General features: G+C 35.7%; 1 protein-coding gene across 1 annotated transcript; it reads left to right on the top strand.

Moving 5' to 3' along the window:
- The first annotated feature begins 1,851 nt into the window (after positions 1-1,851).
- On the top strand, positions 1,852-24,424 carry LOC142621600 (DNA-directed RNA polymerase 2B, chloroplastic/mitochondrial-like). Its single transcript, XM_075794896.1, has 19 exons — positions 1,852-2,982; positions 3,879-4,094; positions 4,468-4,601; positions 4,691-4,757; positions 5,093-5,151; positions 6,784-6,901; positions 7,102-7,215; positions 7,396-7,527; positions 7,613-8,029; positions 9,609-9,659; positions 10,011-10,081; positions 21,037-21,121; positions 21,360-21,512; positions 21,664-21,738; positions 21,853-21,942; positions 22,067-22,114; positions 22,978-23,092; positions 23,171-23,274; positions 23,950-24,424. Exons 1-19 carry the CDS (start codon positions 2,053-2,055, stop codon positions 24,058-24,060), a joined length of 3,090 nt encoding a protein of 1,029 aa, XP_075651011.1. The 5' UTR covers positions 1,852-2,052; the 3' UTR covers positions 24,061-24,424.
- Positions 24,425-27,343: the final 2,919 nt, after the last annotated feature.

Below are 27,343 nucleotides of genomic sequence, written 5' to 3'. Positions count from 1 at the left end.
TGCAGTTGCATATATTTTGTTGAATTTAATTGAAAAAAGTCATTTATGAGTAATATGTTAATGTAAAAAATTCACAAAGATATAATAGAACCATATTTTGTATATTTATTAAGGGTTTTTTTAAATTAAAAAAAATAAAAAGAAAAGAATAAGCCACATTTCAAACCTTTTTTTTTCCTTCCCAAATAAAAATTTTGCTTATGAATGAATGGATTGTTTATGGACTTCTTGTGATGGTGGCCATAGTTGTCGCTAAGCGCAAGTAATCTAACAATAAGCATTAAAATTAATAGTAAAGGTCCTAAGTCAGGGATAATGGGCCGAATTCGGTGATAAAATAGTAAAACTATGACTTTTTCCTTCTTGTGACAAGGAAGTAGGTTCCCTTGAACCTATTATATCCGTAAGTGAGGACCATTGATGTCATCTTTTTTTTTTTTAAATGTTAATATTGAGGATTTTTCTTTCATGGTAGGCTCTTTGATGTGTTTCAATAACTTGAGGATCTCGCACGCTAGTTAGGGGCATTTTAGTTGAATTGGTATCTTCTCATGCACAAAATGCTTGGGGGTTTAGAGAGAGAAATAGTTTGAACTACAGGGTTAGCAGCATATTATAACTATTTAAAAATAAATCTCATATAATAATCACTAAAATAAATCTCATATAATAATCACTTGTATTGATCATGTTCATCTTCTTTTTTGGTATAAGCATAGACAACCCACTTTATTCTAGTCTATACCTAAGGCCCTAATCTCAATGATGAAGAATACCTTGAACTCCTACTAAAATGATTAACACTATATAGTATATAGTAAGTTCAATAAACCAAAAGATGTAAGCCCAAATCACTTTTGAAGCCCAAAATAGTCTCCTTATAAAAGTGGCACACGTTGTCGTACACTAGTTATTACCAACGTATGCTTGTTATTTTAGGTTTATGCCACTCAATTATAGCAACCCTGAAATCACTTCATTACCTATCTAACTCAAAGGTTGATCAACTATTAGCTATTAGCACTCTAGAAACCTTAAGGTTTTGAATTTTGGCTAAAAATAACCCCCATTCTCGCTACTATAGGACAATCATCATTAGCATACCAAAACTCTACCAAAATCAATCTTGAAACTACCATTTTTCCATTTTCAAGGTGATAGAGAATAATAGTTGAATAGTTTCTAACCTAGGTAGATGGAAAGCTAGTGTTTTATTCAAAGTTTTGAATTTTCATAACTTTGCTCTAGAAATTTTATTGTTGCAATATATGCTAACCTAATTTTTGAGAGAGAGAGTTTTGATTTACTTTTGGGGTTTTTTTTTGGGCAAGGCAGTCCCAATGATAATGTAATGGGTTTTTTTTTGAAAGTTTTTTGATACTTGCCCCTTGAATAAAAATGAACCTAAATTTAACACTAATAAATTCTAATTAAATTATGTTTAATATTTATTTTATTTTTTAAAAGGCCTAATTTGATAAAGTTACATATTTCCTAAAAATATATTGATTTAAGTTTTCATTAATTAATACATTCGAATATATTGTATGATTTATATTTCTTGATAAACTTTTCTGTACCTTACAATGAGTTATCTGATTATCTCTCGTTGATTTACATCAAATAGTGTGGACATCTCTGACAGACACACACAGTTTAAACTTCAAAGTTCAGACCACACCCTAATCGCTTTATTGGCCTACATAACCAAAAGTGGGAGCCACTCACTATCTAGACACGTCACATACCCACAAATCCATATTACACTAAACCCCCCAAACAACTATAAATTTGTAGATTCACCCCTTTTCGACTGAGAGACAGAAAAGAAAGCTGTGTACTGTGTACTGTGTGTTGTGAGATAAAAAAGAAAGAAACAAAGGTTTAAGAAGGGTTTAGCTTCAGCCTTCAAAAGGCGGCTACTACTCACTACTTATTTCCTCTGCTATTCTCTTCCTCTCTCCATGAATTCATTTCCTTTTGTAAATTCCTTATCCATCCCATCCCAACTCTTCGATCCCATCGCCAGTTTCGTTTTCCTCAGAATATTTGATGTCCAGTGCTAAAACCCCTCTACTACTCTCTGCAAATCACACCCCCCAAATCGACCATTTCCTTCCCTTTTCTAAGCCCACAAGCTTTCCACAAAACCCTTCTGGGATCTCCACAACCATGTGGAGCAACATTGCCAAGAGAGCCATTAAATTTCAAAACCCCCGCAGGTTTTGCCTCCTCAATTCCCAATCCCTCAGACGAGCTTATAGCTTTCTGGGTCTTACCCACGACCCGATTCTCCCCGAAAAACTCAAATACAGGCCAAGTTACGGGTTTTCTGAAATGGGGTTTCGTAGAAATGGTGAAATTTTGTCACATGAGGAGTTTACTGGGAGGCCAAGTTTTGGGTTTAATGGCTTTTTTTGCCCCAAAGGGTATGCGAGTGTTGCTGAGGCTGAGGCTGAGGCTGAGGCGGCTTCGTCTACAGATGTTGAGGAGGATGTTTTAGTTGGGGAGGAGGTTCAAGAATTGTTGCAGGAGATGAATAAGGAGGAGAAGAGGCAGGTTGAGTATAAACGGAGGAGGCGGCGGACTATGATGAGGGGAATGGGGCAAGGGAAGTATCAGATGCTAAGGAGGAGGCAGGTGAGGATTGAGACCGAGGCTTGGGAACAGGCAGCCAAGGAGTATAAGGAGCTATTGATGGACATGTGTGAGCAGAAGCTGGCCCCGAATTTGCCTTATATGAAGTCGTTGTTTCTTGGTTGGTTTGAGCCTTTGCGGGATGCCATTGATAAGGAGCAAGACTTGTGCCGGAGGGGGAAGAACAAGGCGGCTTATGCCCCCTATATCAACCAGTTACCGCCTGACATGATGTCGGTAATCACAATGCATAAGTTGATGGGATTGTTGATGACCGGAGGTGAACATGGGTCTGCAAGGGTGGTTCCAGCGGCTTGCGCAGTAGGTGATGCTGTTGAGCAGGAGGTAGGAAGTTGTTTTCCACTCTTTTCTCATGGTCATTTTGGTTTGAACCCTTATATCAGATCATTCTTTGATTTTTAGTTGTTCCTTTTAGGATTTTGAGTAAAAAAGATTTTGTTTTGGTTTAGAGGGCAATTTGGAAGCTGATAGAAACTAAAGAAGAGGAAAGATCTTTTTAGTTATTGATTTTCAAATGCTTTGAGAGTAGAGGTTATAGCATTTGTATTAAGGGTGATGAAATTATAGAAATGGGAATGGTAATTGTCAAAATTGTTTGATTAAGACCATGGAGCAATTTCATATTTTAGCCTTAGTAACGCTGGTAAAAGTTAGAGTGATAAGTGATTTTATGACGGTAGGATGTGATGTCTGATAATGAATAAGCTTTGACTTACGACTAAAAATGGCAGATAAAGGCCTTATTGTTTGTATGCCTTGAAATTTTGGTGTTTTTGTGAAATAGTGTGGAGCAAAGTTTTAGTAACAGCTGAGAGTTTTCAACATTTAAGTATACTGGCTTTAGAAAATGGCTATGCCGGAATCTTGCCAATTTCCTTTTTTATGATGGGATACTTTTAGAGAGATTAAGCGAACTATAGAAATTAAATGGAAGTATTGTGTTGTGTCCAACATTACCTATAACATTGGACATGCTAATATTTTTATTGTTAAAATCAGTCACATCCATGGTTCTGTTTCATTTCTAGCTTGTTAAGTTCTATTGAGATATGGATTCAGGGGTGTGGGGTCATGCTTTTCAAATTAACCTCTCTTCCTATCGTTTTGAAGTATCTCACACTTTGTTTTCTCTAGACTAAGCAAAGACGTGTTCTGCTCTCCTTACATCCTTTGCTTTATCCTATAATGAGTGCTGATGTGTTGTTTCTTCAATGTGTCAGGTTAGAATACACAAGTTCTTGGAGAAAACAAAAAAGAAAAAGGGTGACAAAGATAAGGAAAATGATGGAGGTGACTCCAATGCTGTTGTTAAGGATCAAGAGAAGTTAAGGAAAAAGGTCACTACTTTGATAAAGAAGCAAAAGCTGTTAGCTGTGAGGCAGATAGTGAAAGGAAAGGATGATTCAAAACCCTGGGGCCAGGATGCTAAGGCTAAGGTACATGACATGTGTTGACTTGGTAAAAAGTTATTAGTTTTCTATTTGTACGTGCTTTGTTAAACTACCAATTGTCACAAAAACTTAAACTATTGGGAAATGGTAAATTCAATCATTTAAAAACAGAATTCCAACACTCCCTTCACTGTGAGCTCGAACACTCTTTTAATAGGTGAGGCCCAACATGAGGGATTTTAAATGAGAGGTAGAATGGAGGAGGCATGGATCAAACATAGAACCTCTTGCTCTGATACCTTGCAAAATTACTAATTGTCCCAAAAGCTTAAACTATTGAAAAATGGTAAATTTAATCATTTAACTACATAACTCTAACATGCTCTAAGAAGGTGCTCTTTGCCCTTATTCATTTCAGGTTGGAAGCCGTCTGATTGAACTGTTGATGCAAACAGCTTATATACAACCTCCAGCCAATCAGTTAGCAGATGGCCCACCTGATATTCGGCCTGCATTTTTACACTCGTTCAAAACTGTGATGAAGGAAGGAAAGTAAGATCCATTAATCTCTATCTTATTAATTGATTATATTTTTCCCCTGATCACTTTAAATGGTGATTCTGTGCTTTTCCTTTTAACAGGAAAATCAGCAGAAGATTTGGCATTATAGAATGTGACCCTCTAGTTATCAAAGGCCTCGAGAGAACTGTAAGAAAAATCCTATCAAATTTTCATTCTTTAATAAAATTTACTTCTAGATACCATTTTCATAAGATAATGAAAACTTTCATGTTGGCATTTGTAGATTTTTGTTCAAGGTTTAGACAGCTGGTAGATATTTTCTAGATTGTTAATGTGGATAAATCATTTTCTAGAATGTTATAGTTGATTGGAAGATAATAAATTAGCCTCTTGAATTTTCTTTTCTTTGTTCTTTTTTTTTTTGGGGGCGGGGGGGGGGGGGAAGTTTTCGTAAAACTTGATTTTCTTCTTTCTTCATGTATAAATGATGGATTTTAAAATTTTGTTATTTGCACAAACAGGCAAGGCACATGGTGATTCCTTACATGCCAATGCTGGTGCCCCCAGTCAGGTGGACAGGGTATGTTAGTTGATTCTTCTTATTTATTATTATTTTCAGTGTGCTTCCTTTTCTTCTATTTTTTATTTTATCATCTCTCTATAGAAATTAGCTGAAAATTTAAGATTTCATATAGAGATAGCATGATTAAAATCATTTTTTTTTCATACTAATCATTGAGTACAACTTTAAACCTTTGAGGCAGGTCTAGTTTATGCTGGAGTTAAAAATGGTACGAAGAAATGCAAGTGCTGGTTTGAGTTTAAATTTAGTTTTTATAATTTTTAACTAGTAGGGCGTTTTGGCCTTTAGACTTAATAAGTGATAAGAAAGATAGGTAAGAACTAATAGTGTGTTTGGTTGGATGTGTTTTAGGGGGAATGGAAAATAGGGGAAGGAAAAGAGAGAAATTTTCATTTTCTTTTGTTCGGTAGAGGAGAAAATAGGGTTGAAGGAAAATGGGGTTGGGAGAGTTTTCTCTCCGGGGCTCACAAATCTCTCTCCAAAATGGAGAAAAAACATGGAGAGAAAAATTGAGGGAGGCAAAATGTCAAGATTACCCCCACTTTTCCATCCTCTCTACCAAACACACATTGTGGAAAACACAAATATTTTCTATCCTTCCACTTTTCCATCCTCCCAACCAAACAAAGCCTAAAAGAACTTTATCATAAAGAGGGAGTGATTTTCATATTGATAAAATGTATATGTTGTTGATTTTTTTATAAAACATATTAATTCAATGAATTTTGAAAAAGAAAATTTATATAGTGTGTCCTTAAAATTATCTAGGATCCAGCCATTTGTTATGGCCTTTAAATTAACTTTTATGAGCCAATTAAGAAATCATAATGGAACTATCAAAATGGATTAAATATATGTAATTTTGAATTGAAAAAAGATTCTATTAGACATTAAATTGTTTCCATTTCACAGAAAAAACCTGTGGTCCTTGCTTTCTTGCAGGCTGACGTTATCTCTAGAATTTTTTTAATATATTAAAGAAGTAACATCATCTAGGACCTTGCAAAATATTTTAGGCCTAGACTTGTGATAGACTAGTAAGAAAAGTTTCTTCTCTATGCAAAACCTTTAGTTAAGCTCTCTAATTATCATGGAAAAGAAGGTTACTTCAGTGGTTTTCTAGTAGAATATTATGTAAAAAGCATATAGGCTTTGGAGTAATAAGTACTTTTATATATTCTAGTTCTTTTGAAGCAAGGGTTTTTTGCTCCTCTTGGTCAAACATGTAGAAATTCCTGGTTGTTTTGAAGTAAGGGCTTTTTGCTCCTCTTGGTTGGACATGTAGAAGTTCACAGAGGCAAGGTTCTTTTAAATATTCGCATCAATATAGACACATATACCCACTTCTGGACAAGGATTGGTTTATCTAAATGTAAAAATTAAGCTTAAATTCAATATAGTTGGACGCCAGGAGCTCTGATTTCATTAGTGCATCCATACACCAGAAAGGGAATTCCAACTCTTACTTGCATGTATTATTCTGCTAATCAATCTGGTTCAGAGATACAGATGGCTTTTGGGGGTTTCAATGATGGTAGATTATTGCGAAAACAGCTTGCCTAGGCAACCTCCAGGTTGAATAGTTACACTATTATTCACTGTTCTTTCTTTTCTTTTGTACTTTCACAGTTATGACAAAGGAGGACACCTGTTCTTGCCTTCCAAAGTCATGCGCATTCATGGAGCCAGACAACAACGTGAAGCAGTTAAGAGGGCTCCTAGGAAGCAATTAGAACCTGTTTTTGAGGTCTGAAACCATTTGCATTGCTTTGTGTCTTTATTTATGTTTCATATCATTTAATCTGAACTCTTTGTTGACCTGGCCATGAGGACTAGATACCAGCATTATTTTTGGCTGTCATATATGTAAATTTATCTGCTTGGAATTTTCCCCACTTTGTTCCATTTAGAAAAGCTGCTACAATTGTTTTTGTAAATTACTGCCAGGCCCTGGATACTCTTGGGAATACCAAATGGAGGATAAATAAGAAGGTACTTAGTGTTGTAGATAGAATCTGGGCTAGTGGAGGCCGTCTTGCTGATTTGGTGGACCGCAATGATGTGAGTTACTTCATGTTATTTATATTTTTATCTTTCTTGTTATGATGTACTTGCATTGTTTAACGGTATTCCAACCTCCAAGTAGTTGGTAATACTCTACAAACTGTTGAATAAGTCATGTGCTATATGAAGTGTGCTTGGTTCATTGAAATGCTTTTGTTTTAACTTTATGTGTTGTAGATTCCCTTACCAGATCAGCCAGATACTGAAGACGAAGCTCAGCTCAAGAAATGGCGATGGAAAGTTAAATCTGTGAAGAAAGAGAACAGGGAGAGACATTCACAGCGTTGTGACATAGAACTTAAACTTGCAGTAAGTTCCTTTTCACTTCCTGTGACATAGTAACTATAATATATTTTTAATAAGGTTTATATTGACGTTTCTTTATTGGGAGCAGGTAGCCCGAAAAATGAAGGATGAAGAAGGTTTTTTCTACCCACACAACCTTGACTTTCGAGGTCGTGCTTACCCGATGCACCCATATTTAAATCATCTTGGGTCAGATCTATGTCGGGGTGTTCTAGAATTTGCAGAGGGACGCCCTCTTGGAAAGTCAGGCTTACGATGGTTGAAGATACACTTTGCAAATCTTTATGCTGGTGGTGTGGACAAATTATCTCATGAGGGTCGACTGGCATTTACTGAGAATCATTTGGATGATATATTTGATTCTGCAGACAGGCCACTTGAAGGCAAGCGCTGGTGGTTGAATGCAGAAGATCCATTTCAGTGCCTGGCTGTTTGCATGAATCTCACTGACGCTTTGAGAAGTTCGTCCCCGGAGACCTTTATTTCACATATTCCCATACATCAGGTACTTTCTTTGTGGCATGTTGCCAGTTTTTTCTCTTTTGAACTCTGAAGGATTGGGTTCATAAGTTGATAGTGTACTACATGTATTTGACATAGGAAAGATGTAGGGAATCTGTCTATGTGTGCTTGTGGTGGCAGAGCTCTTGCAGAATTCATGGATCTAGAGTTTGGAATTTTAGAAGAAATGGTTAGGGTTCAGAGATTGACTAAGGTTTCAATACAGGTTGCTGGAAAATGTTGGACAGCCAATGTGTTTGGGAATTATGGCTGCTTTGATAGGTTACTCAGTGGCTATTTAGTAGGAAAAAATGTGGCTTTTAGGTTTAGATAGGTAAGGATAAAGGCTCAATTTGAAATTGCAAAACAGAGAAGAGAAGAAAAAAGTTTGTGACTGCTGTGAATGGTATCCAGGAACTGTACCAGTGCACTGTGAAGAAGAGGAGGAAGAGAGAATGCACTAGGAAATCTTGCCACGATACTCTACTCTATCTGCAAGTCTAAATTTTTTGAATAAAAAAAGAGAGCATATTCATATCCATTAGTTGACCCTTAACCTGCTAGGGTTAGGACTCTCAATTTGGCCAGTAGAACCCAACAGAAGACACCTAATACCATATCTATTCCAAACATGATTAAGAAATTAACCCTAGATATTAAGTTATTCTTAGGAATTTTATGAAGTTGCACAGCTTCCCCTACATATAAAAATGCTAATAACACATTAATCAATGGCTTAAATTAAAAGATTTTATATTTTTTTTGATATTGAAAATCAAATTAAAAGATCTTTTAATCCTAGACTTCTAACGGTATGTTGTACGTGAGCTCCATACAAGCAAAACTTTAAGTTGCCAAAATTGAATATTACAGCAACTTGACTTTCTTCTATGGTTCATATGGTTTTGGACATCTTTCTAAAGGAAATATGTAAATGACCTTACGAGAAGCTATATTCGTATGCTAGATTTTAATTAAAGATTTTTTTTATCAGTAAGAAAACTTTAAATAAAGAAATTGATAATGTTAATTGGATGAAGGAAGAACAAAGGGAAATAAGTGGATTAGAGCTGGGTAAGGGAGCTACAGGAGGCATAGAAAATATTTTCTATGTACTTATACATTTAACTCCATGATTTGTGTTTGCATGTGCCAATGAGCTATAGCTCAAACGCCACTTCCTCCCCTTGTAAGAGAAAGGTGGAGGGTGAATTCGTGGATTCAGGACCCACTGGGTGCATATGTAGCTAACCAATAAAAAAAATGGTTCTCTCCTTACTCAAGTCTGTTATAGAGACAAATTACAGAATAAACTTAAGTGGGTTTCTTCTTTAGGGTTTTTACTATTTCGCTGTGTATTGTAGGCCCTTTGTTATATCATTGCATGTTGCATGGATGTGGGTGGAACTATCAAGTTAATTGCATTTCATATTTCTTTCGTCATGTGATACCATCATCTGCTAGCTGTATAAGTTCTTCAACTATTGCTGAGCTTTGGTTTAGTCTTGTATGTCATGTTTTCTTCAGAACTTATAACTTTTAATGAGATTTTTTTTTAATTACCCTTTTATGATATTCTGTAGGATGGCTCTTGCAATGGTTTACAACACTATGCAGCTCTCGGACGAGACAAGGTAATGTTGTTGTTTTAATTTATAATTTAATTTAGAAGTAGGTATTATGGTTTCACTTTTGCTTATATGAACTCCAAATAAGGCCAAAAAAAAAAAAAATCTAGTGACCAAAGCTTCCTAATTATATCAGAACATAGAAAAAGATGATTAATTATTTCCCTATTAGTTACTCTGCGCCTTTGAAGGTTATTTTCTGTCAATATTTTATGAGAGCTGATGTCCGGATGCTTTAATGGAAAACTCTCTCACTTGCTCCTCTCCTCCCCTTTTCTCTCTCTTTAAAAAAAAAAAAGCTTCGTTCTCGATGCTTTTGCATTATTTATTATTAATAAATAATATTGTTTTATTCAGTTGGGAGCAGCTGCTGTCAATTTAGTTGCAGGAGAGAAGCCTGCAGATGTATACTCAGGAATAGCTGCTAGGTAAGCTGTTCTTTACCAAGGCAATCTCCAGCGTTGATTTTATATATAAAAATTTAAAGCATTAATTTAATTCTTGAGAAGTTTGAACCAATACCACACAATGTAAAAAGAGGAAGTAACTTTTGGCTTAATAAAGGAATTTAGATATTAGACTAGGATCCGTTTGGCGTTACTGTAGGAAGTAGAGCTTTTGTAATAATGAGTTTTAAGTGAAAAGAGTTTTAGCATTTTGAGCATTTCATAAACCACAATAAAAAAAAGTATTTGAAGTTATTAGACCCGTTTGGTGACCAAACTGATAAACAGCTTTTAGATGTGAGAAATAACAAAAGAGGACATAATATAGAAGTGCTTTTGTTCATACTAGAAGGTTGCCCGCGCATTGCGCGGATAATGCTATAAGCTTTTATGTAAAATAGTTTTTGAAATTTTTTTTACATATATTATAGAATAAATGGTGAATACTTTCATTGCTAAAATTACCTACAATTATAGTAGAAACTTCAGAGCATGTAGGCATATTTTGTTGCATACCATTAGTTGATTGTAAACCAATTAATTGCAAGCATACATTATGCATATCAAACTCCTTCAACCTATCCCTTGTCATACGAAATGACTAACTAAGGTGTTGATCTTATGAAGCATCTTCAATAATATTTTAACTATAGCAGTACTAAGGTTGCATAGTGATTCATGTCTAGGCAAAAAGCAACAAACACACTTTGATATTGTCAAGGCTCTTGCAAACAGCCATACATGATACTTGACCAATAAATAAATAAATAAAGCAAATAGTTTCAATGATGGTTGAGGTAGACATGATTCAACATATTTAACAATTTTTTAACAAAGGTGTACCGGTATAATATATTTAACGATTCTTTAATACCCTTTTGAGTTTATATAGATTCTAGGCTAACCTTCAAATAATGGAGACACCACATCATTTTTTCTGCCCACTTAGTTCTTAATTTATACCTTTGCAATTCTATTGTTTCTTTCTTTGTTCTTATTTTTAACAATTGAGTTTCTATCATTTAGTAGGACATAGAATATGTGTAGATTGTGGAGATTATTTTAAAACTTTGCTACCAAATAATACTTAACCCCTCAATAAGTAAAAGAAAATTATTCACCTAAAAATAATAACAACTTTCTTACCCGTAGCTAATTTAATTTGTTTCACTCATACCAACTATATAGGCTGCTACATCATACAACCAAATAAAAATTATAAATTTTCTGTCAAGCATTTTATCAAACACTATGGATTCAAAATAAAATATGTAATTACTCTTGGGCTCTTTGCACTTCAAATCCCACAAAAGTTTTGCCTCCATTGGCGCTTTGAATGTGACCCAATCCAAATAGATACATGAGTTTGTGCTTCGACTACATGTGGCATGGAGGAGCTTGATTTATTGATTAAGCTTCTTCCTCCTTGGTCTTTCTACCTGCCCAACAAAACCAGATTATTTACTCAACCTGTCTTTGCCTTAGGGTATAAATAGTACCCAATTTTCTTAATCACATCCTCATGTAACATATTTAAATCACTCACCAAAAGACAAATCATAAATTACAAAAACGGGGTGGCTCAGTAAAAATCTTATCCAAGAAATGGGCAGTTCAAATGAAAAGAAACAAACCACCATCTAGTTTGATTGTCAAAAACCCATTACCAAACAACAACAAAGAATGAACAAATTGAGTATTAGTATTTTGTACCTCTTAGGACTTAGATACTGAAGAAGGGTTTGATAAATTAGGAGCCAGTGACTTTTTCTCCTTGGGTTTAGTGACTTTAGTCCTTGGCCAAAATAGGTAAAGTTGAAGCTTCAATCTCCCTGAGTCTGTCTTCCCTCAAACATTGCAAACTGCAAACTCAATATCCCAAATAAAATTTTGAAAAAAAAAATTGAAAGAAATAAATAAAGAGAGAGAGAGTTGGCAATATTTATTTACAAACACTAAGAAAGGAGCTTTTGTCCATGAACTTATAGAGGAATCGTTGATCCATCATCAATATATAATTTTCAAAAGAAACAGGTACGTAGTGTGCATTTAATTGAAAGGGGAAGTGAAAGAGTTTCTTGTTTTTGCTTTTGCTAGAAGAAGTGAAGAGTTAAGAGACAGAGAAAGAACTAAAGAGTTAAGATAGAGAATGAGTGAAATTTAAAAAATTTAAAGATGGGTTTGATTTCATCAGAAATTACTTGAAAAGTATAATATTATTGTAAATGTGTAATAGTGCAAAGCTTGGTCTCACTTTGCCAGGTGCTTATCCATAGTGTGCATTTAAATTTGAACGGGGAAGTGAATTTTTTTTTTGTCCGGAAGAAGTGAAGAGTCTTTTTTTTGGTAATGGAAAGAAGTGAAGAGTTAGGAGAGAGGAAGAAGTGAATTGATTTTTGATGAAGCAATAAGTGCTAAACACAAAAGCTGCATTGTTTTAATTTTTGAGGTTGGAAAAAACCGTTTCATAATAAAGAGAATTGCAAAAAACTCATATAGAGCGCCACATGGCAGAACTTCATGCACTCTCGCATGAAGTCTCTGCTTTTATATATATATTGATTTGAACCCAATTAATTCAATTAATCACCAATATTATTGTTATTATTATTATTGGCAGTTTTATGAATAAAAGCACTTTTACATTCAAGCGCTACTTTATGCAGGAGAAAAAAAAAAAAAAAAAAAACCAAAAGTACAAAGAAAAGAAAGAGACAAAAAAGAGAAGAAAACCAAGAAGAAAACTAATTACAAAAGAGGAGAGAACAAAGGAACGAAGGGAGAGAATTACTAGATTTGAGTTCCCAAGCCTTAGACCAGTGAAAAGAAATCCGCTAAAAGAAGCAAGCAACTGATCTCCAGAGCTATCCAAGTCCTCAAAAGTCTGCCAATTGCGCTCCTTCCAAAGACACCACAGTATGCACAACGGAACTAAGTTCCAAATATTAGACGAGTGCTTCCCCCACAAATTCCACTAACCAAAGAGTAGATCTGGAACCATTCTTGGTAAGACCCATGAAATCCCAAAAGATTTAAAAATAAAACTCCACAACTGATGAGCCTTCTCACAATGAAATGGTAAGTGATCCACAGTCTTCCCACAATGACGACACATAATACACTAGTCAACAAAATCAAAACCCCTAAGTTTCAAATTGTCACTCGTGAAAATCTTGTTCGAAGCTACAATCCAAACAAAGTAAACACGCTGAGGGGCCTTAACTTTCCAAATACTTTTCCAAGGAAAGTCAATGGAAGAAGAACCTCACAACTTATTATAGAACGAACAGATATCAAAATCCCCATTAGGCTCCAACTTCCATCTCATCTGGTCTCCAATATCCGTTGAAGGAATATTGGATCCCAAGATACGAAGAAAGTCATCCCCTGTAACCAACTCCCAATCATTAAGATCTTGAATGAATCATACATCCCAACTTCTCATTTTCCCAGCCCCCAGCCTTGTCAAAGAAGACTCAACGGAGGCCTGCCTATAAATGGCAATACCATACAGCCCAGGAAAACTAGTTGGAGAGGTTGATCCCCACACGACCCATATTGCCAAAATCTCACTCTATTCCCCATCCCAACAACAAAATGAGTATTTTTGCTGAAATCCTCCCAACTCCTACGGATACCTCTCCATAAATTACACTCATGAACATCCCTACCCAATTTAGAAGTCCATCCCCCCCATTCTTTCCCAAACTTTGAAGGCGGTTTTATTATTATTAATAGCATCATTGTTAGGACTGAGAGATTGAAAACGATGTGAATCATAGGATAATAGTAAGGTGGATGGATGGATTGTAATATTATTGGAAAACTGAATCACTCTAGTTTAGTGAGAGGCCTGGCTACCTCGAATTAGTCACAAAACTGGTGGTTTTTCACTGTTGTTATGGGAGGTTTAATTTTCTTTTTTGTTGAGTCCAAGACCTTTGAATTCTCAATTGAGGAGGGAGGTACTTATTTCATGTTACACATTTTTAAGCGAAATCAGGATTCTCTCCAATCAGTTTTTATGGGCAAAGAGAGTGCAAAGCGTTTGCTAGCTATTGTGGAGGATCTAATGTCCAATACAACTCCTGATAACTTTGCATGAACCTTCAGGGATGGTGAGAAAGTATATTTGCAATTGGGTTCCAATGCACATGACAGTTTTTTAATGATCTCGGAACTTATCCATGGTTGTTAAAAAGGCTTTCTTGTGGTGCCAGAAGGAAAATCGGGTCGTGGGTGGCGAGGGTTTGGATTTCATCTACGAAGAGCAATTGCCCCTGGGACGCTCGCCATCAAACAACCATCCAATTCTGTCCTGAAACCGATAGTGGAGAATTCCAAACCTTTTCTGTTGGCAGCGATGGAGGGTGATCGGAGAGAGGGTAGTGGTAGTAGGAAAGGAAAGCAATTAATGGCAATTTTTCAAATCTCAACCAAATCAAATTTTTGCAATCAAAGCCACAATACACGTGACTTGAATGCTGGGAAGAAGCAAGCGTCTTCTAAGGCTAAATTGTCGGTTGAGATTACAGAGAACTTAAGCGGTGGCAATGATTCGCATTTAACGCTGGATGTTTGCCTGGGATTGGAGCGTAGGCCGAATGGTGGGTGGGAGGTGAAGTGGTCCAAAGTCCAGGAAGTCTAGGAAGTGGGCCACATCGATAAGTCCAAGGATAATAACAAAAATTTTAAGCCCAAAGCTCCCTTCAATGCAAAGCCCAAAATTAATCCCAAGCCTATCACAGTCTGGTGGCCCAAACCAAAAAAAAACACTACCAAATGGCGAGACTTAGAACCCAGGAAACTTGCCTTCGACTCCGACAAGCTCAATGCGAGGTACCAGAAGATGCGATGTGGTTGCCGACTTGAAGCAACCTCAACCTCAAGCTAATTCATGAAGCTCGTTGAGGCTAGCATAGTCGATGAAAGTCTTCGATGATGCCAATATTGACATTATCAGCGCCTATGAGCCCGATAATGAGATCCTTGGCTCCGATGGGACCGATACAGAGTTCCTATGCTCCGATGAGGCTGATGAGTCAGCAACCACCTCTGATGTTGAGGAGAACTTGCAGCGAGACATTTACTTGATACTTAAAGAGCATTCCGGGAGTGTTGGCAAGAAGTGGGTGCTTGAACTCCGAGATGGAAGAAGAGTGGCGGTTCTGATTCAGATTTCTCTGCCTCCAGGTGAAGTCATAGAGGTTTTGGAAGAGCAAACCCAATTGGCCTTGGTCCCGTTGAAGTCTTCAGACGTTTTGGAGGTGTCATCAGCTCAATTTAATGGGAATGAAGTACTTGTGGAGGATTGGGTTTCAGACACCTATTTAGAGCCTACCGAGCTACCTAATGAAGGGGGTTTGTCGCCTTTAGTTGTGGAACTATTGGCCTTTTCTCTACCCTTGGCAATGGAAGGAAAGGAAGTGGTGGGTGTGGAGAGTCCAGTGAGGGAAGAAGCTTACTTTGAGTGGTTCCAAAGTAGATTTAACGGGATAACTTCCTAGGCACCTCCCTAAAAGGTTTTGAAAATCAAGCAACCACCTTTTTGTTGGTTGTTGAGGCTGAATTACTCCATAGGGCTACTTTGCTTTGGAAAAAAAAAAACACGTGACTTGAAGAGCTCTAGAATGAAAGGTATAAGAGAGTTGAAGGGTCTATTCAGCTCGATTAATTATGGTTCTACTTCAACTCGGCGCAGTGGTATTAATAGGGAGCAAGATCTTTCTATTCCTAAATGAACTTGAAGATGCTTTCCTGGAATGTCAGAGGATTGAATGAGGCTGAGAAGAGGCTTCAGATTCGTAATTTGTTGCGTGCATGGAGGCCTGATATTGTATGTTTGCAGGAGACTAAACTTGAATGGATTACTAGAGGAATTGTCAAGAGTATATGGAGTTGTCCATATGTAGATTGGTTGTACTTGGGTTTAGAAGGTGCTTCTGGAGGTATTGTCTTGATGTCGGATCGAAGGGCAGTGGAAAAGGTAGTGGAAAAGGTGGAGGAAGCAGTAGGGCGCTTTTCTGTTTCATGCAAATTTAAAAATGTAGGTGATCAATTTGAGTGGGCTTTTACTGGTATACATGGGCCAAATTTGAACAAGAGGTGTAGGAAAATGTGGGAGGAGCTGACAGGGTTGATTAGTTGGTGGGATGTGCCATGGTGTCTAGGAGGTGATTTTTATATAATCTACTTCCCATCAAAAAGATTAGGGGCTGCAAGTTGTACTCGGGCTATGTATGGATTTTCTGATTTTGTCTCTTCATGGGCTGATGGATATACCTATGGAAGGAGGTCTTTATACTTGGTCCAATACTTCCTCCGGTTCTAGATTAGATCGATTTCTTTTCTCTCCACTCTTGGCAGATCACTTCACTCTACTTTCACAAAAAAGGCTGCCCAGAGTACTTTCAGACCACTACCCAATTCTGTTGGAGGGAGGGAGTCATCGGAAAGGTAGAACACCTTTTCATTTTGAAAATATGTGGTTGAGGGTGGAGAATTTTGCTGATAAAGTGAAAGCCTGGTGGGCATCCTATTTGTTCCAAGGAAATCCTAGTTTTATACTAGCTAAGAAGTTGGCAGCTTTGAAGTTGGATCTAAAAAAATGGAATGAAGCGGAGTTTGACAATGTCACTTTTAAGAAATAGCAACTCTGGAACAAATTGAATGATTTGGATGTTAGAGAGGAGACTCATCCTTTAACAGCTGAGGAAAAGTTAAAACAAGTTAATCTTCGTACTGATATTGAAAAGCTCACCCTTTTAGAAGAGATTAGTTGGAGGCAGAAGTCTAGGGTGCTACACTTGAGGGAGGGGGACGCAAATACCAAATTTTTTTCATAGAATGGCTAATTCCAATAGAAGAAATAACGGTATTGAGAGCCTTATGGTTGATGGAATCTTGTCCTCTAATCAAGGTATGATTGCTGGTTGTATTACTCAATTCTTTATAAATTTATACTCCGAGCAGCAAGTTGTTCGACCATTCCCAGAAGTCTTGGTATTTCCAAGGATATTTGGTGATAATGCAGATTGGCTAGATAGACCCTTTGAGGAGGCAGAAATTTTTGATGTCATATAGAATTTTAATGGTGATAAATCGCCTGGACTGGATGGGTTTTCAATGGCTTTCTTCCAAGCTTGTTGGGGAATTCTCAAACCTGATCTTATGGCTGTATTTCATCACTTTTTTGCTAAAGGCCAGTGTGAGAAAAGTTTGAATGCAACTTTCATCACTCTCATCCCTAAAAAAAATGCAGCAATTGAAGTCAAGGATTATCGACCTATTAGTCTTGTTGGGGGGGTTTATAAAATCATTGCTAAGGTTTTAGCCACTAGACTTTGCACGGTTATGGAAGATATAATTTCATCTTCGCAGAATGCTTTTGTGAGGAACATGTAGATTCTTGACCCTGTGCTTATTGCTAATGAATGCCTTGACAGTAGAGTGAAAATTGGTTTGCCAAGGCTACTTTGCAAGTTAGATGTTGAGAAGGCTTCTGATCATATAAACTGGGGATTTCTTATGCAAAACGGGGTGGGTTCTCTGCAAAATGGAGGCGGTGGATTTTCTTTTGTATATCTACAGTTCGCTTCTCTATTCTGATAAATGGTTCTCCTTCTTGGTTTTTTGAGAGTTTGAGGGAATTGAGACAAGGTGAGCCATTGTCCCCTTTGCTGTTTGTCTTGGTTATGGAAGCCCTTGGGAGGATGTTGGATAAAGCCGTCCATGATGGCCACATGTCAGGCTTTGGTGTGGGCCGTTTAGAGGGAAGATCTTTGGCGGTGTCTCATCTTCTCTTTGCGGATGACACGTTAATTTTTTGTGATGCTGATCTGGATGAGGTTTTGTTTCTCCGTATGATTGTCATTTGGTTTGAGGCTATTTTTGGTCTAAAGATAAATTTGGGCAAGTTAGAGTTGGTTCCTGTTGGTATGGTGCATAATTTTGACTTACTGTCCTTAGCTGTAAACAAGGTACTCTTTCAATGAAATATTTGGATCTTCCTTTGGGAGCTAAATTCAAGGATAAGACAATATGGAATCCAATTCTGGAGAAGATAGAACGAAGATTAGCAGGGTGGAAACGTTTGTACTTATCCAAGGGAGGTAGAGTCACTTTAATTAAAAGCACTCTATTCAATTTACCCACGTATTTTCTATCTTTATTTCCTATTCCTATTGCTTTGGCTAACCGAAATGAGAAACTTTAGAGGAATCTCTTATGGGGTGGCATTGGTGATGAACCAAAATTCCATTTGGTTGAATGGGCTACTGTTTGCAGTCCCATTGCTTCAGGTGGTTTGGGGATAAGGAAGGTAAAACTTTTTAATGAAGCTTTGCTTGGGAAGTGACTATGGAGATTTGAGATGGAGAGGGCTGCCCTTTGGAGGCAAGTGATAGTGGTGAAATATGGCTATGGATGGGGTGGCTGGTGTACTAGGCCTATTAATGGCCCATATGGTGTTGACTTGTGGAAAACTATTAGTTGAAGATGGCCTTCTTTCTCTCGCCACATTCTATATGATATTGGGGATGGGTTTAGGGTGAAATTTTGGCAAGACCGTTGGTGTGGAGAAACATCTCTTGCAGTCAGCTATCTTGAATTGTTTAGATTTTGCCGTGATCAAGAAGTTAGTGTGGCTGAGATTATGAAGTTTGATAATGGAACCCTGTTTTGGGATGTCAGTTTCTTTAGGGGTGTGCATGCTCGGGAATTAGAGGTGCTGGCTGGTTTCATGGATACCATATATGGTGCTTTGGTGAGAGGGTTTGGTGAGGATAAGATGTGTTGGAAATCTTATAGAGAGAAGGGCTTCATGGTTAAGGATTATTATAGTCTCTTAGTGGGTTCTAATGACTATTCATTTCCTTGGAAAAGCATTTGGAAACAGAAGATTCCTTCTCGAGTAGCTTTCTTTGTTTGGACTGCTGCTTTAGTGAAATGCTTAATGATTGACAATTTACGAAAAAGGAAGGTTTGGATATTGGATTGGTGCTACATGTGCAAGGGTAATGGTGAATCGGTTGATCATCTTTTTTTTCATTGTCCGGTTGTAATGGATTTGTGGGCTATGGTGTTTGGTTTGTTTGGAGTGAGCTGGGTTATGCCGCAATCTGTAGTGGGGCTTCTAGCTTGTTGGCAAGGTAGATTTGGCTGTCATAGAAATGGGTATATATGGTTGATGGTTCCCCATTGCTTGTTGTGGTGCCTTTGGAGAGAGAAATAATCGGTGCTCTGAAGATAAGGAGAGATCCATATCAGATTTGAAGCTATTTTTCTTTAGAACTTTAATGGATTGGTTGACTGCTTTGCGGAACCAATCATTTTTATCTTTTCTTAATTTTTTAAATTCTTGTAATTTTTGTTTTTGATTGTTTGACCCCTTGTACACTCCCTGTGTACTAGGGTGTTTTCATTTTTTGACATCAATAAACTTATTAGTTATAAAAAAAAAATAGCATCATTGTAATCATCATCATTATTATTAGCTCTCTCTCTCTCTCTCAAACTAGGTGAGCATTAAGTGTCATTTTGAAAAATATTAACGGACATTTATGTCAATTTATTATTTCTATTAAAAGCTATAACAGTGCACTAAAGAGCTATAATGTTAAAGGTCATAATTTCAGCTTTAGCTTAAGACTATATTCCAGCTTTAGCCCTTAAAGCCCTTTTTCCTCTCTCTTGATGTTATACCAGACGGGCACAAGGCTTCATTTCTTATCATTAGAACAAATTATTTATATGTTTCTAGATTGCTGATTAAAGCATGTGTAATTTCAAAAATTATGCTCTCATTGCATTTCCAGTTTGCGATAGAGGAAAAAGAAAAAGTAATCTCTCTGGATACCCATCTATATGTTGTAGGAGAGAATGATGCGTACATGCCTCTATCATTTTATGCATGAAAAATAGGAAAGTTAGCATAAGTTGAGCCATCATAGTGGAACTCAAAGTCTTTCAGTATCATCCTGGAGGACGCTAACTGAAAAGCTCTGGTCCTTACATTTCCTCTGCTATTGCTATTTGGATTTTGGAAGGAGGAATTCTCATTGGGATGGTTTTAAGTTATCCAAGTAGAGCTCCTGCATTTCAAGAACTAAGAGTAGGTCTGCCATCTATGGCAGCTATGGCACTTGTCTTTTTTTTTTTTTTTCCTTGCGAAAGTAAGAATTAGGTCTGCCATCTATGGCTATTCATTTCCTGCATTTCCAATTTTCTGGTTCTCTGACGGAAATTATATTTTGTAAACAATTACATAATTATAGTGAGCACTAAGAAATTATATTTAAACAGATATATTTGAAGGATATAAATTATTTATAATCAGGAGGTCTAAAGATATTTTCTCTCCCCGATATTATTGATCGCCGTAATCTGGGTTCTTGATTTGTGCCACTGTAATACATTTCCAGCGTACTTGGTTTTTTTAATAAACTTCTTACATTACTTATCAAAAAAAAAAAAAAATTGGGTCATATCTCTGGGTCAAATTTTAATCCCCAAACTTTGTGATTACTTTCTGAATAGCTCAGCCTAATGTCAACCCTTTATGAATTTGCTGCCAACTTTAGAAAGATGTGGAGCCCAATATAAGTTTTTTCCAGTTTGGTGGTAAGAAAGTACAGTATTGATTAGTGGTCCTAAAGAACCCAAAAGGTATGGGTCCAGAGGATTTGATGTTGTCTATGGAAAGCAAATGACTAGTGAAATGTTTAAAGTTACTTCTAATTTATTTATGCTAAATAATTTTGACTTTACAACGAAACAGAATCGGACTAATATGATTATAATAACAATTTTATGTGGTATTCCACAAAGAGGGAACACCAATTTTTGTGGAGTATTTTTAACTGCAGTGGCCACCATTCTCTTTCAAAGGAAGTTGTCTAAGAAGACAATTTGTTGATGATGTCATTTTTGCAATGCAGAGTACTAGAAATCATGCGGGAGGATGCGCAGAAAGATCCTACAATTTTTCCAGATGCATTGCATGCAAGAACATTAATTAATCAGGTTCTTTGCCTACTTTTCATCTCTTGATTTGAACAATGTCATGTGTTGCAAATGTTAATAAGATAAACTTGGCAAATTATAGCCATCAAAATCTTGAATTATTTTTCATCATGAATCATTTAGAAGATGCAGTGCAAGTATGTTTTATGCAATGTGGTCGGTGTAGATTGCAATTTTGCCGACATGACCTCCTGTCTCTTGCAACCAATAGTTGAACTAATGGCTGGATGTTGTCTAGGTGGACAGAAAATTGGTGAAGCAAACAGTGATGACATCGGTCTATGGTGTCACTTACATTGGTGCTAGGGATCAGATCAAGAGGAGGTTGAAGGAACGCAGTGTCATTGCAGATGATGTAGAGCTCTTTGGTGCTTCTTGTTATGCTGCAAAGGTATGGAATATGGGGGAAGGGGGATTGGTACTACTATATAGCCCTACTTTTCTTCACTAAGATATGACGAATGCTTGCTCCACATGTTACTTGTGTGTGTGTATTCAATGATTTTATCTTCAATAACTATTCTCTGTATTATTCTGTGCAGATCACCCTAACTGCCTTGGGGCAGATGTTTGAAGCTGCACGCAGTATCATGAGCTGGCTTGGTGAATGTGCAAAAGTGTGTCCCATGGCTCTTTTCTTTTGGTTTGCTTAAATGTGTACACCATCCTTGTTTACTTATTTTTCTGTAGTCATTTTACAAATACTTGACTTCAAAGTTTAACATGAACAGATAATTGCATCTGAAAATCAGCCAGTGCGGTGGACAACTCCACTTGGACTTCCTGTTGTGCAACCTTACCGCAAATTGGGAAGGCATCTTGTGAGTGTTCCAAAATTTATAGGAACATTAAGGGTCACTACTCTTGTCATATTTATAAAGTCCAAAGCAGATTTTCAAGTCATTAAGCTTTTTTTTTTTTTTTTTTTTGTGAAATTCAATGCAGATAAAAACTTCTCTTCAGGTTTTAACACTACAGCGAGAAACAGAAAAGGTAGCTGTAATTATTTTCTGTTGGGGTTCTGCTTTAGATATGTTGGATGCCATTTAGTGTTACTTGCAAGATACACCCATGCATTGTACATTGACATGTAAATTGAAGATGGCCTTGCATTTTTTTCCATTTAACCAGAATATTTGTCCTAAGATCATGTCATCTTATCTCATTCCATGTCTGGAACACCTATTTTAAGCTGTACCATTTCTCTGCAAGCATGCTGCAGGGGTGCAGTTCCTCCACCTTCCTCCACCAGGGAGCCACTTTTCTCTCTTCCTAATAATGTTAAAATTCATTAGTTTGATATATGCACCCAAGTTTGTATATTGAAATTATCGAAGTGATCGTGAAAATTGAATGCATTCATATTTCTACGACACCGACAACCACCCTCCCATTTTCTCTTTCCTCTCCCCTTTGACATCTGCTTAAATTCACTAGCTTGATATATGCACCCAAGTTTGTATATGGAAATTATCAAAGTGATCCTGAAAACTAAATGCATTCATATTGCCACCACACCGATAACCACCCCCCTGTTTTCTCTTTCCTCTCTGTCATCTTCAAGGAAAGATTCCTGGCTCTGCCCTTTCTAGCGATCCTTATGATCCCTTTTGATCCTGTGAAAACCATTAATGGCTTGGAGCAAATGGTGGATCCAATGAATATGTATGGATTTGGTTGGTTTCCATATCCTTAATGGAACACAAAGATGCATATCTTTGGTCAACTTCCTCATGGCCCCATATGAAAATGGAACCAAAAAAAAGGTGGAGGTCTTTGATGCGATGAATTTAGCCATCATATTTGTTGAACACTCTGAACCTCAGTTAAACATGATTGTTATTTTACTATCATAGGTTATGGTCAAGCGGCAGAGGACAGCATTCCCACCAAACTTTGTTCACTCCCTCGACGGTTCTCATATGATGATGACTGCAAATTCCTGCAAAAAGGCGGGCTTGAACTTTGCAGGTTTTTCTGGTCATTCCTTCTTTTATTCCTTTTTTGTTTTTAACTTCTACTGACCATGCCACCGGTATATGATTACAGGAGTTCATGATTCATACTGGACACATGCATGTGATGTGGATGAATTAAGCAGGATACTTAGAGAAAAGTTCGTTGAACTCTATGAGATGCCAATATTGGAGAATGTAGAGTCTCTTCACTTCTTAGATACACTTAAGTTATAGGGGAAGCATATTTACTGTTAGTATTGTGAAGGTTCTTAGAGTTCCACCATGGACTTCTTAAAATCTTATCCATGTGGATTGGATTTGGCCACTTCATCAATAATTTAACTAGTTACCAAAATAATAATAGGCAATGTTTTTTTAAATGTTTTTGATGCAAAATCTAATCTACTAATTTCAAAATGAATGGATAGGATTCTAAGAACTCCATGGTGGAGTTACCCTAAGAACTCTAGAGGATCTTAATCCGTGACTAATATTTGAGTTTTCATTGGGTTCTTCTGCAAAATCAGCTCAAATCTTGTGTGTCTGCTTTTTAAATTTGTTATGTGGTTACTTTTGGTTGAGGCGATACATAAATAAAAGACTTTATATTGTTAAGGTGAGGTTTTGATTCAAAATGACAATAATTGGGTTTCTTAAAATCACCTTGCTTTTTGAATCTTTTATCGGTTCCTCATTTTCTTTTTATTATCATGTTTGTACAAATTTAAGCAATAGATGGTATTATGATATATGCATAAGCTGCTGATTTTAAGGAAAACACAGTAGTTCATTTATTTATTTTTTCTACTGAACTTAATGTTGAAACTAAGAAAAGTTTATTTTCTTCTAACCCATTGTCTTTGTATACAGTTACTGGAAAGCTTCCAGCAGTCCTTTCCTACATTGTCTTTCCCTCCCTTACCTGAACGTGGAGACTTTGATTTAAGGGACGTCTTAGAATCACCCTACTTCTTCAACTGATCTGATGCAAGGATTTCTCTCCATCTAGGGCTACAGTGATCCCAGGCCTCTGCAGATGTTTGCTATCTCTGACAGTTCTCTTTGTTTCTACCCATGAGTGGTTAGGAAAAGGAGGTTGTTTTATCAAGATGCCTCGTTGAGAACTGCTGCACCACTGTTGTATATATTTTGGAAGATGTCCCTGGGCATTGACATTGAGATGATAGAAACATGGTCAGTATCTGCTTCATGCAGCCCTGAACCCGGAGCTTTCTGTGCCCCTGTACAGCCAACATGAACTTTAGTTTCTCAATTTATGTATGCTACGTGGGTTAAAAAGCTTTTCTGAAACTGAATCATAGAGCAAGACATTTCCAGAAAGGAAGCTGGGAACTTAATGCTTTGCCTGGTTGTAACTGGACAAAGCTCATTGACAATCCATTTCATAGGATCATGTGAGAGAAGAAGAGCTTCATGATGATTCAAGCGATTACAGAACCTGTTTGCATATCTTTGACAACGGAGAATTCTAACATCAGGTTCCTTTGGTTCTTGCTGACTGATAAAAATATTGCTCTTACTACAGGATGTGTACCTCTTTTCCATTCTTGTTCTAGCCCAGTTTTTATATGGGTGTTCTTTCTTCTTTTATTTTTCTTTTCCCATGTAAATGTGAACAAAAAATATACATTGTTTTCCCCCTCCCCCTGAAGTATGTGCTTTGAATTAACATGTAATAGAACACAATCAAAATTTTGTATTGAAACTATAGATTGCCTTATAAATTAAATATTTTTGGTGTATCTAATGCCCTTAATTTATATTGCAACCACTACTATAAATTTGTCTTTCAACAATAACCAACAGGAAAAAAAAAAAAAAATCAATTTAAACCCAAAAAGCTTACAAAACTCAGTGAGTTAATAAATAAACAACTACATTAAAAAAAAAGAAAAAAAAGAAAAAAGAAGCTGGATGCCTCTAAATTAGTGCCTATCGGTGTTTGTTTATGACTATTTTTTATTCTCCAAAATTGTTCAAATAGTTGCCTACTTGCCTTTAGTTTGACATTATAATATTATATTCAAACAATGAACTTGGTTATGGGTGGAATTATAAATGGAATATACAATTCTATCATTTTTAGATTCCTTTGTAAATATCAATTACTTCATCCAAAGTTCCAAACTCAAGTCAGTTTATTCACTATTCAATTAATGATTGACCATTTTATTTTTTCTCCTCAATGACATGTAATATTCCGAAGTATTTAGGACATTATATACAACATAATGAGATTACATATAAACAATATAGAAATCTTTCCAACAAATTATTTTAAAATAAATTTACAATCTACCCATACATCACTGAGTGAATAATTTGAAAGGGTCAAATAATTCACCCTTGCAAGAGGAGCCTTCTCACCTCTCAGAGGGGGTGTGAGCTCTCGGTGGGAGTAGTGAGGACTTAAAATGTATCCCCTCAAAATTTCACATTAACTTTCTATAAATGCATTTTTTTAGTACATTTAACTTGTTAATTTTATTGACATTAATTACAATTATTTATATATATATATATATATATATATATATATATATATATATTATAAGTATAATAATTTCTTTATTATAAGACAAAACACAAAACAAACTTTCTCAAGAATTTAAAAAGTTGGGTAAATAAATTATTCATTCTTAAATAATATTTACTTACAAAAGTTTATGCATCATCAAAGTACATTATAATTGAAAATTATTCCTCAAAACAAGCTTTCTTAAAATCCAAAATTTTTTTTTCTCACCCTATATCCAAAAAACACATTACCTATCTAAAAATTTATAATTCAAGGGAAAAAAAATTGAAACAAACACTTTTAGGGAGTCAAAACCGAACAAAATCACAATTTAAAATCAAAAAGAAAAAAAAAGTTACATCAAAATCCAAACTTTCTTTGCCTAATATCCAAAACAGAGGAAAGGTATTTCAAAAATTTACAAACCAAAATTAAAATAAGATTAGTGTGAGTTTGAAAAGTGATTTTAGTTGGCTTTTTGCTTATTTATATACTATTTGTAGGTTTCACACTACTTTTTGTTTCAGCTTTATTTTAAATAATATAACTTTTAGCTTTTTTGAAAATACACTAACCTTTAGTTTTTTCTCACATTATGCAAAGAAATTTCCAGAAATTAGCAATTACCAAATGAATACTTAGGTTCATAAGAAATAGAATTTGTAATAATCAAATACTCAAATAATTCATAGACACATAATACATTCAAATACATAGTTAAGTCGAGTGTGTTATTATATAAACTCAAATTCTCACTTCCAAAACAACTAAATAGTAACCCAAACTTGATTAATATATATTAATCCAAGCTAAAACTAAACCAAATTCATAAGAGAAAGATCATGCAATGGGAATTAAAACACCAAAATTCATTAACCCAAAGCAAAATTGCAAGAATAAAAATTCAGCTTAAAGGCATCAAACACATCAATAAATTCACCAACAAAGAAGAAAATTGGAGAGAAAGAGAGAGAGTAATCACCTTTTTTTTGTAGGAACCACATGGAATGAATGGGAGAGAGATGCAAATAAAGTAAAAGGTAATTTATAAAAAATAAGATGGGAGAATTAAAAGAGTAAAACAAGGGAGATGATGAGCAGAAGAAGAGTAATAATAAGGTGAATAAGTTAGTTATAGGGAAGAAGGGGAGTCAAGAAGGGTAGAAGAAGGGTTGGAAGAGTGATGGCAAGGGGAAAAGATGAGAAACCAAAATTAATTACCAAATCACCATTATTATATATTGCAAAAATAGATATTATCATTTTTTTTATATATTCAATATTACAAGAAAAGAGGAAAAAGCTTTAGAAAAAATAAGTGATATGGCTTATGATGTGACGCAATAAGAGCTTTATGAAATTAAATACAAAGGATCCATTATTATAGTATAATAGTATATATTTAACTTATAAAAAAACATTTGAGAAAAGAGAAACTGTTCATAAGGGTCTAGTAAAAGCAAATTATTGACATACGCAATATATATATATATATATATTCTTTTTTTTAATAGAATTAACACACATAATGAAGAATGTATAAAAGATTAAAAGAGAACTGTTTGCCTATGATTAACCTAAATATTAAGTAATTTTGAATTCATTTAAGTAATTCATTCACAATTTTAATATATTTAATAAGATAATTTTATTAAAATTTACATTTGCTTCTTTTCTTCTTTAAGGACATAATAATAATAATAATAATAATAATAATAATAATAA

Source organism: Castanea sativa, chromosome 1, assembly GCF_040712315.1.
Source record: "Castanea sativa cultivar Marrone di Chiusa Pesio chromosome 1, ASM4071231v1".
NCBI lineage: Eukaryota > Viridiplantae > Streptophyta > Magnoliopsida > Fagales > Fagaceae > Castanea > Castanea sativa.
This window is presented reverse-complemented; position numbering and strand designations above follow the sequence as displayed.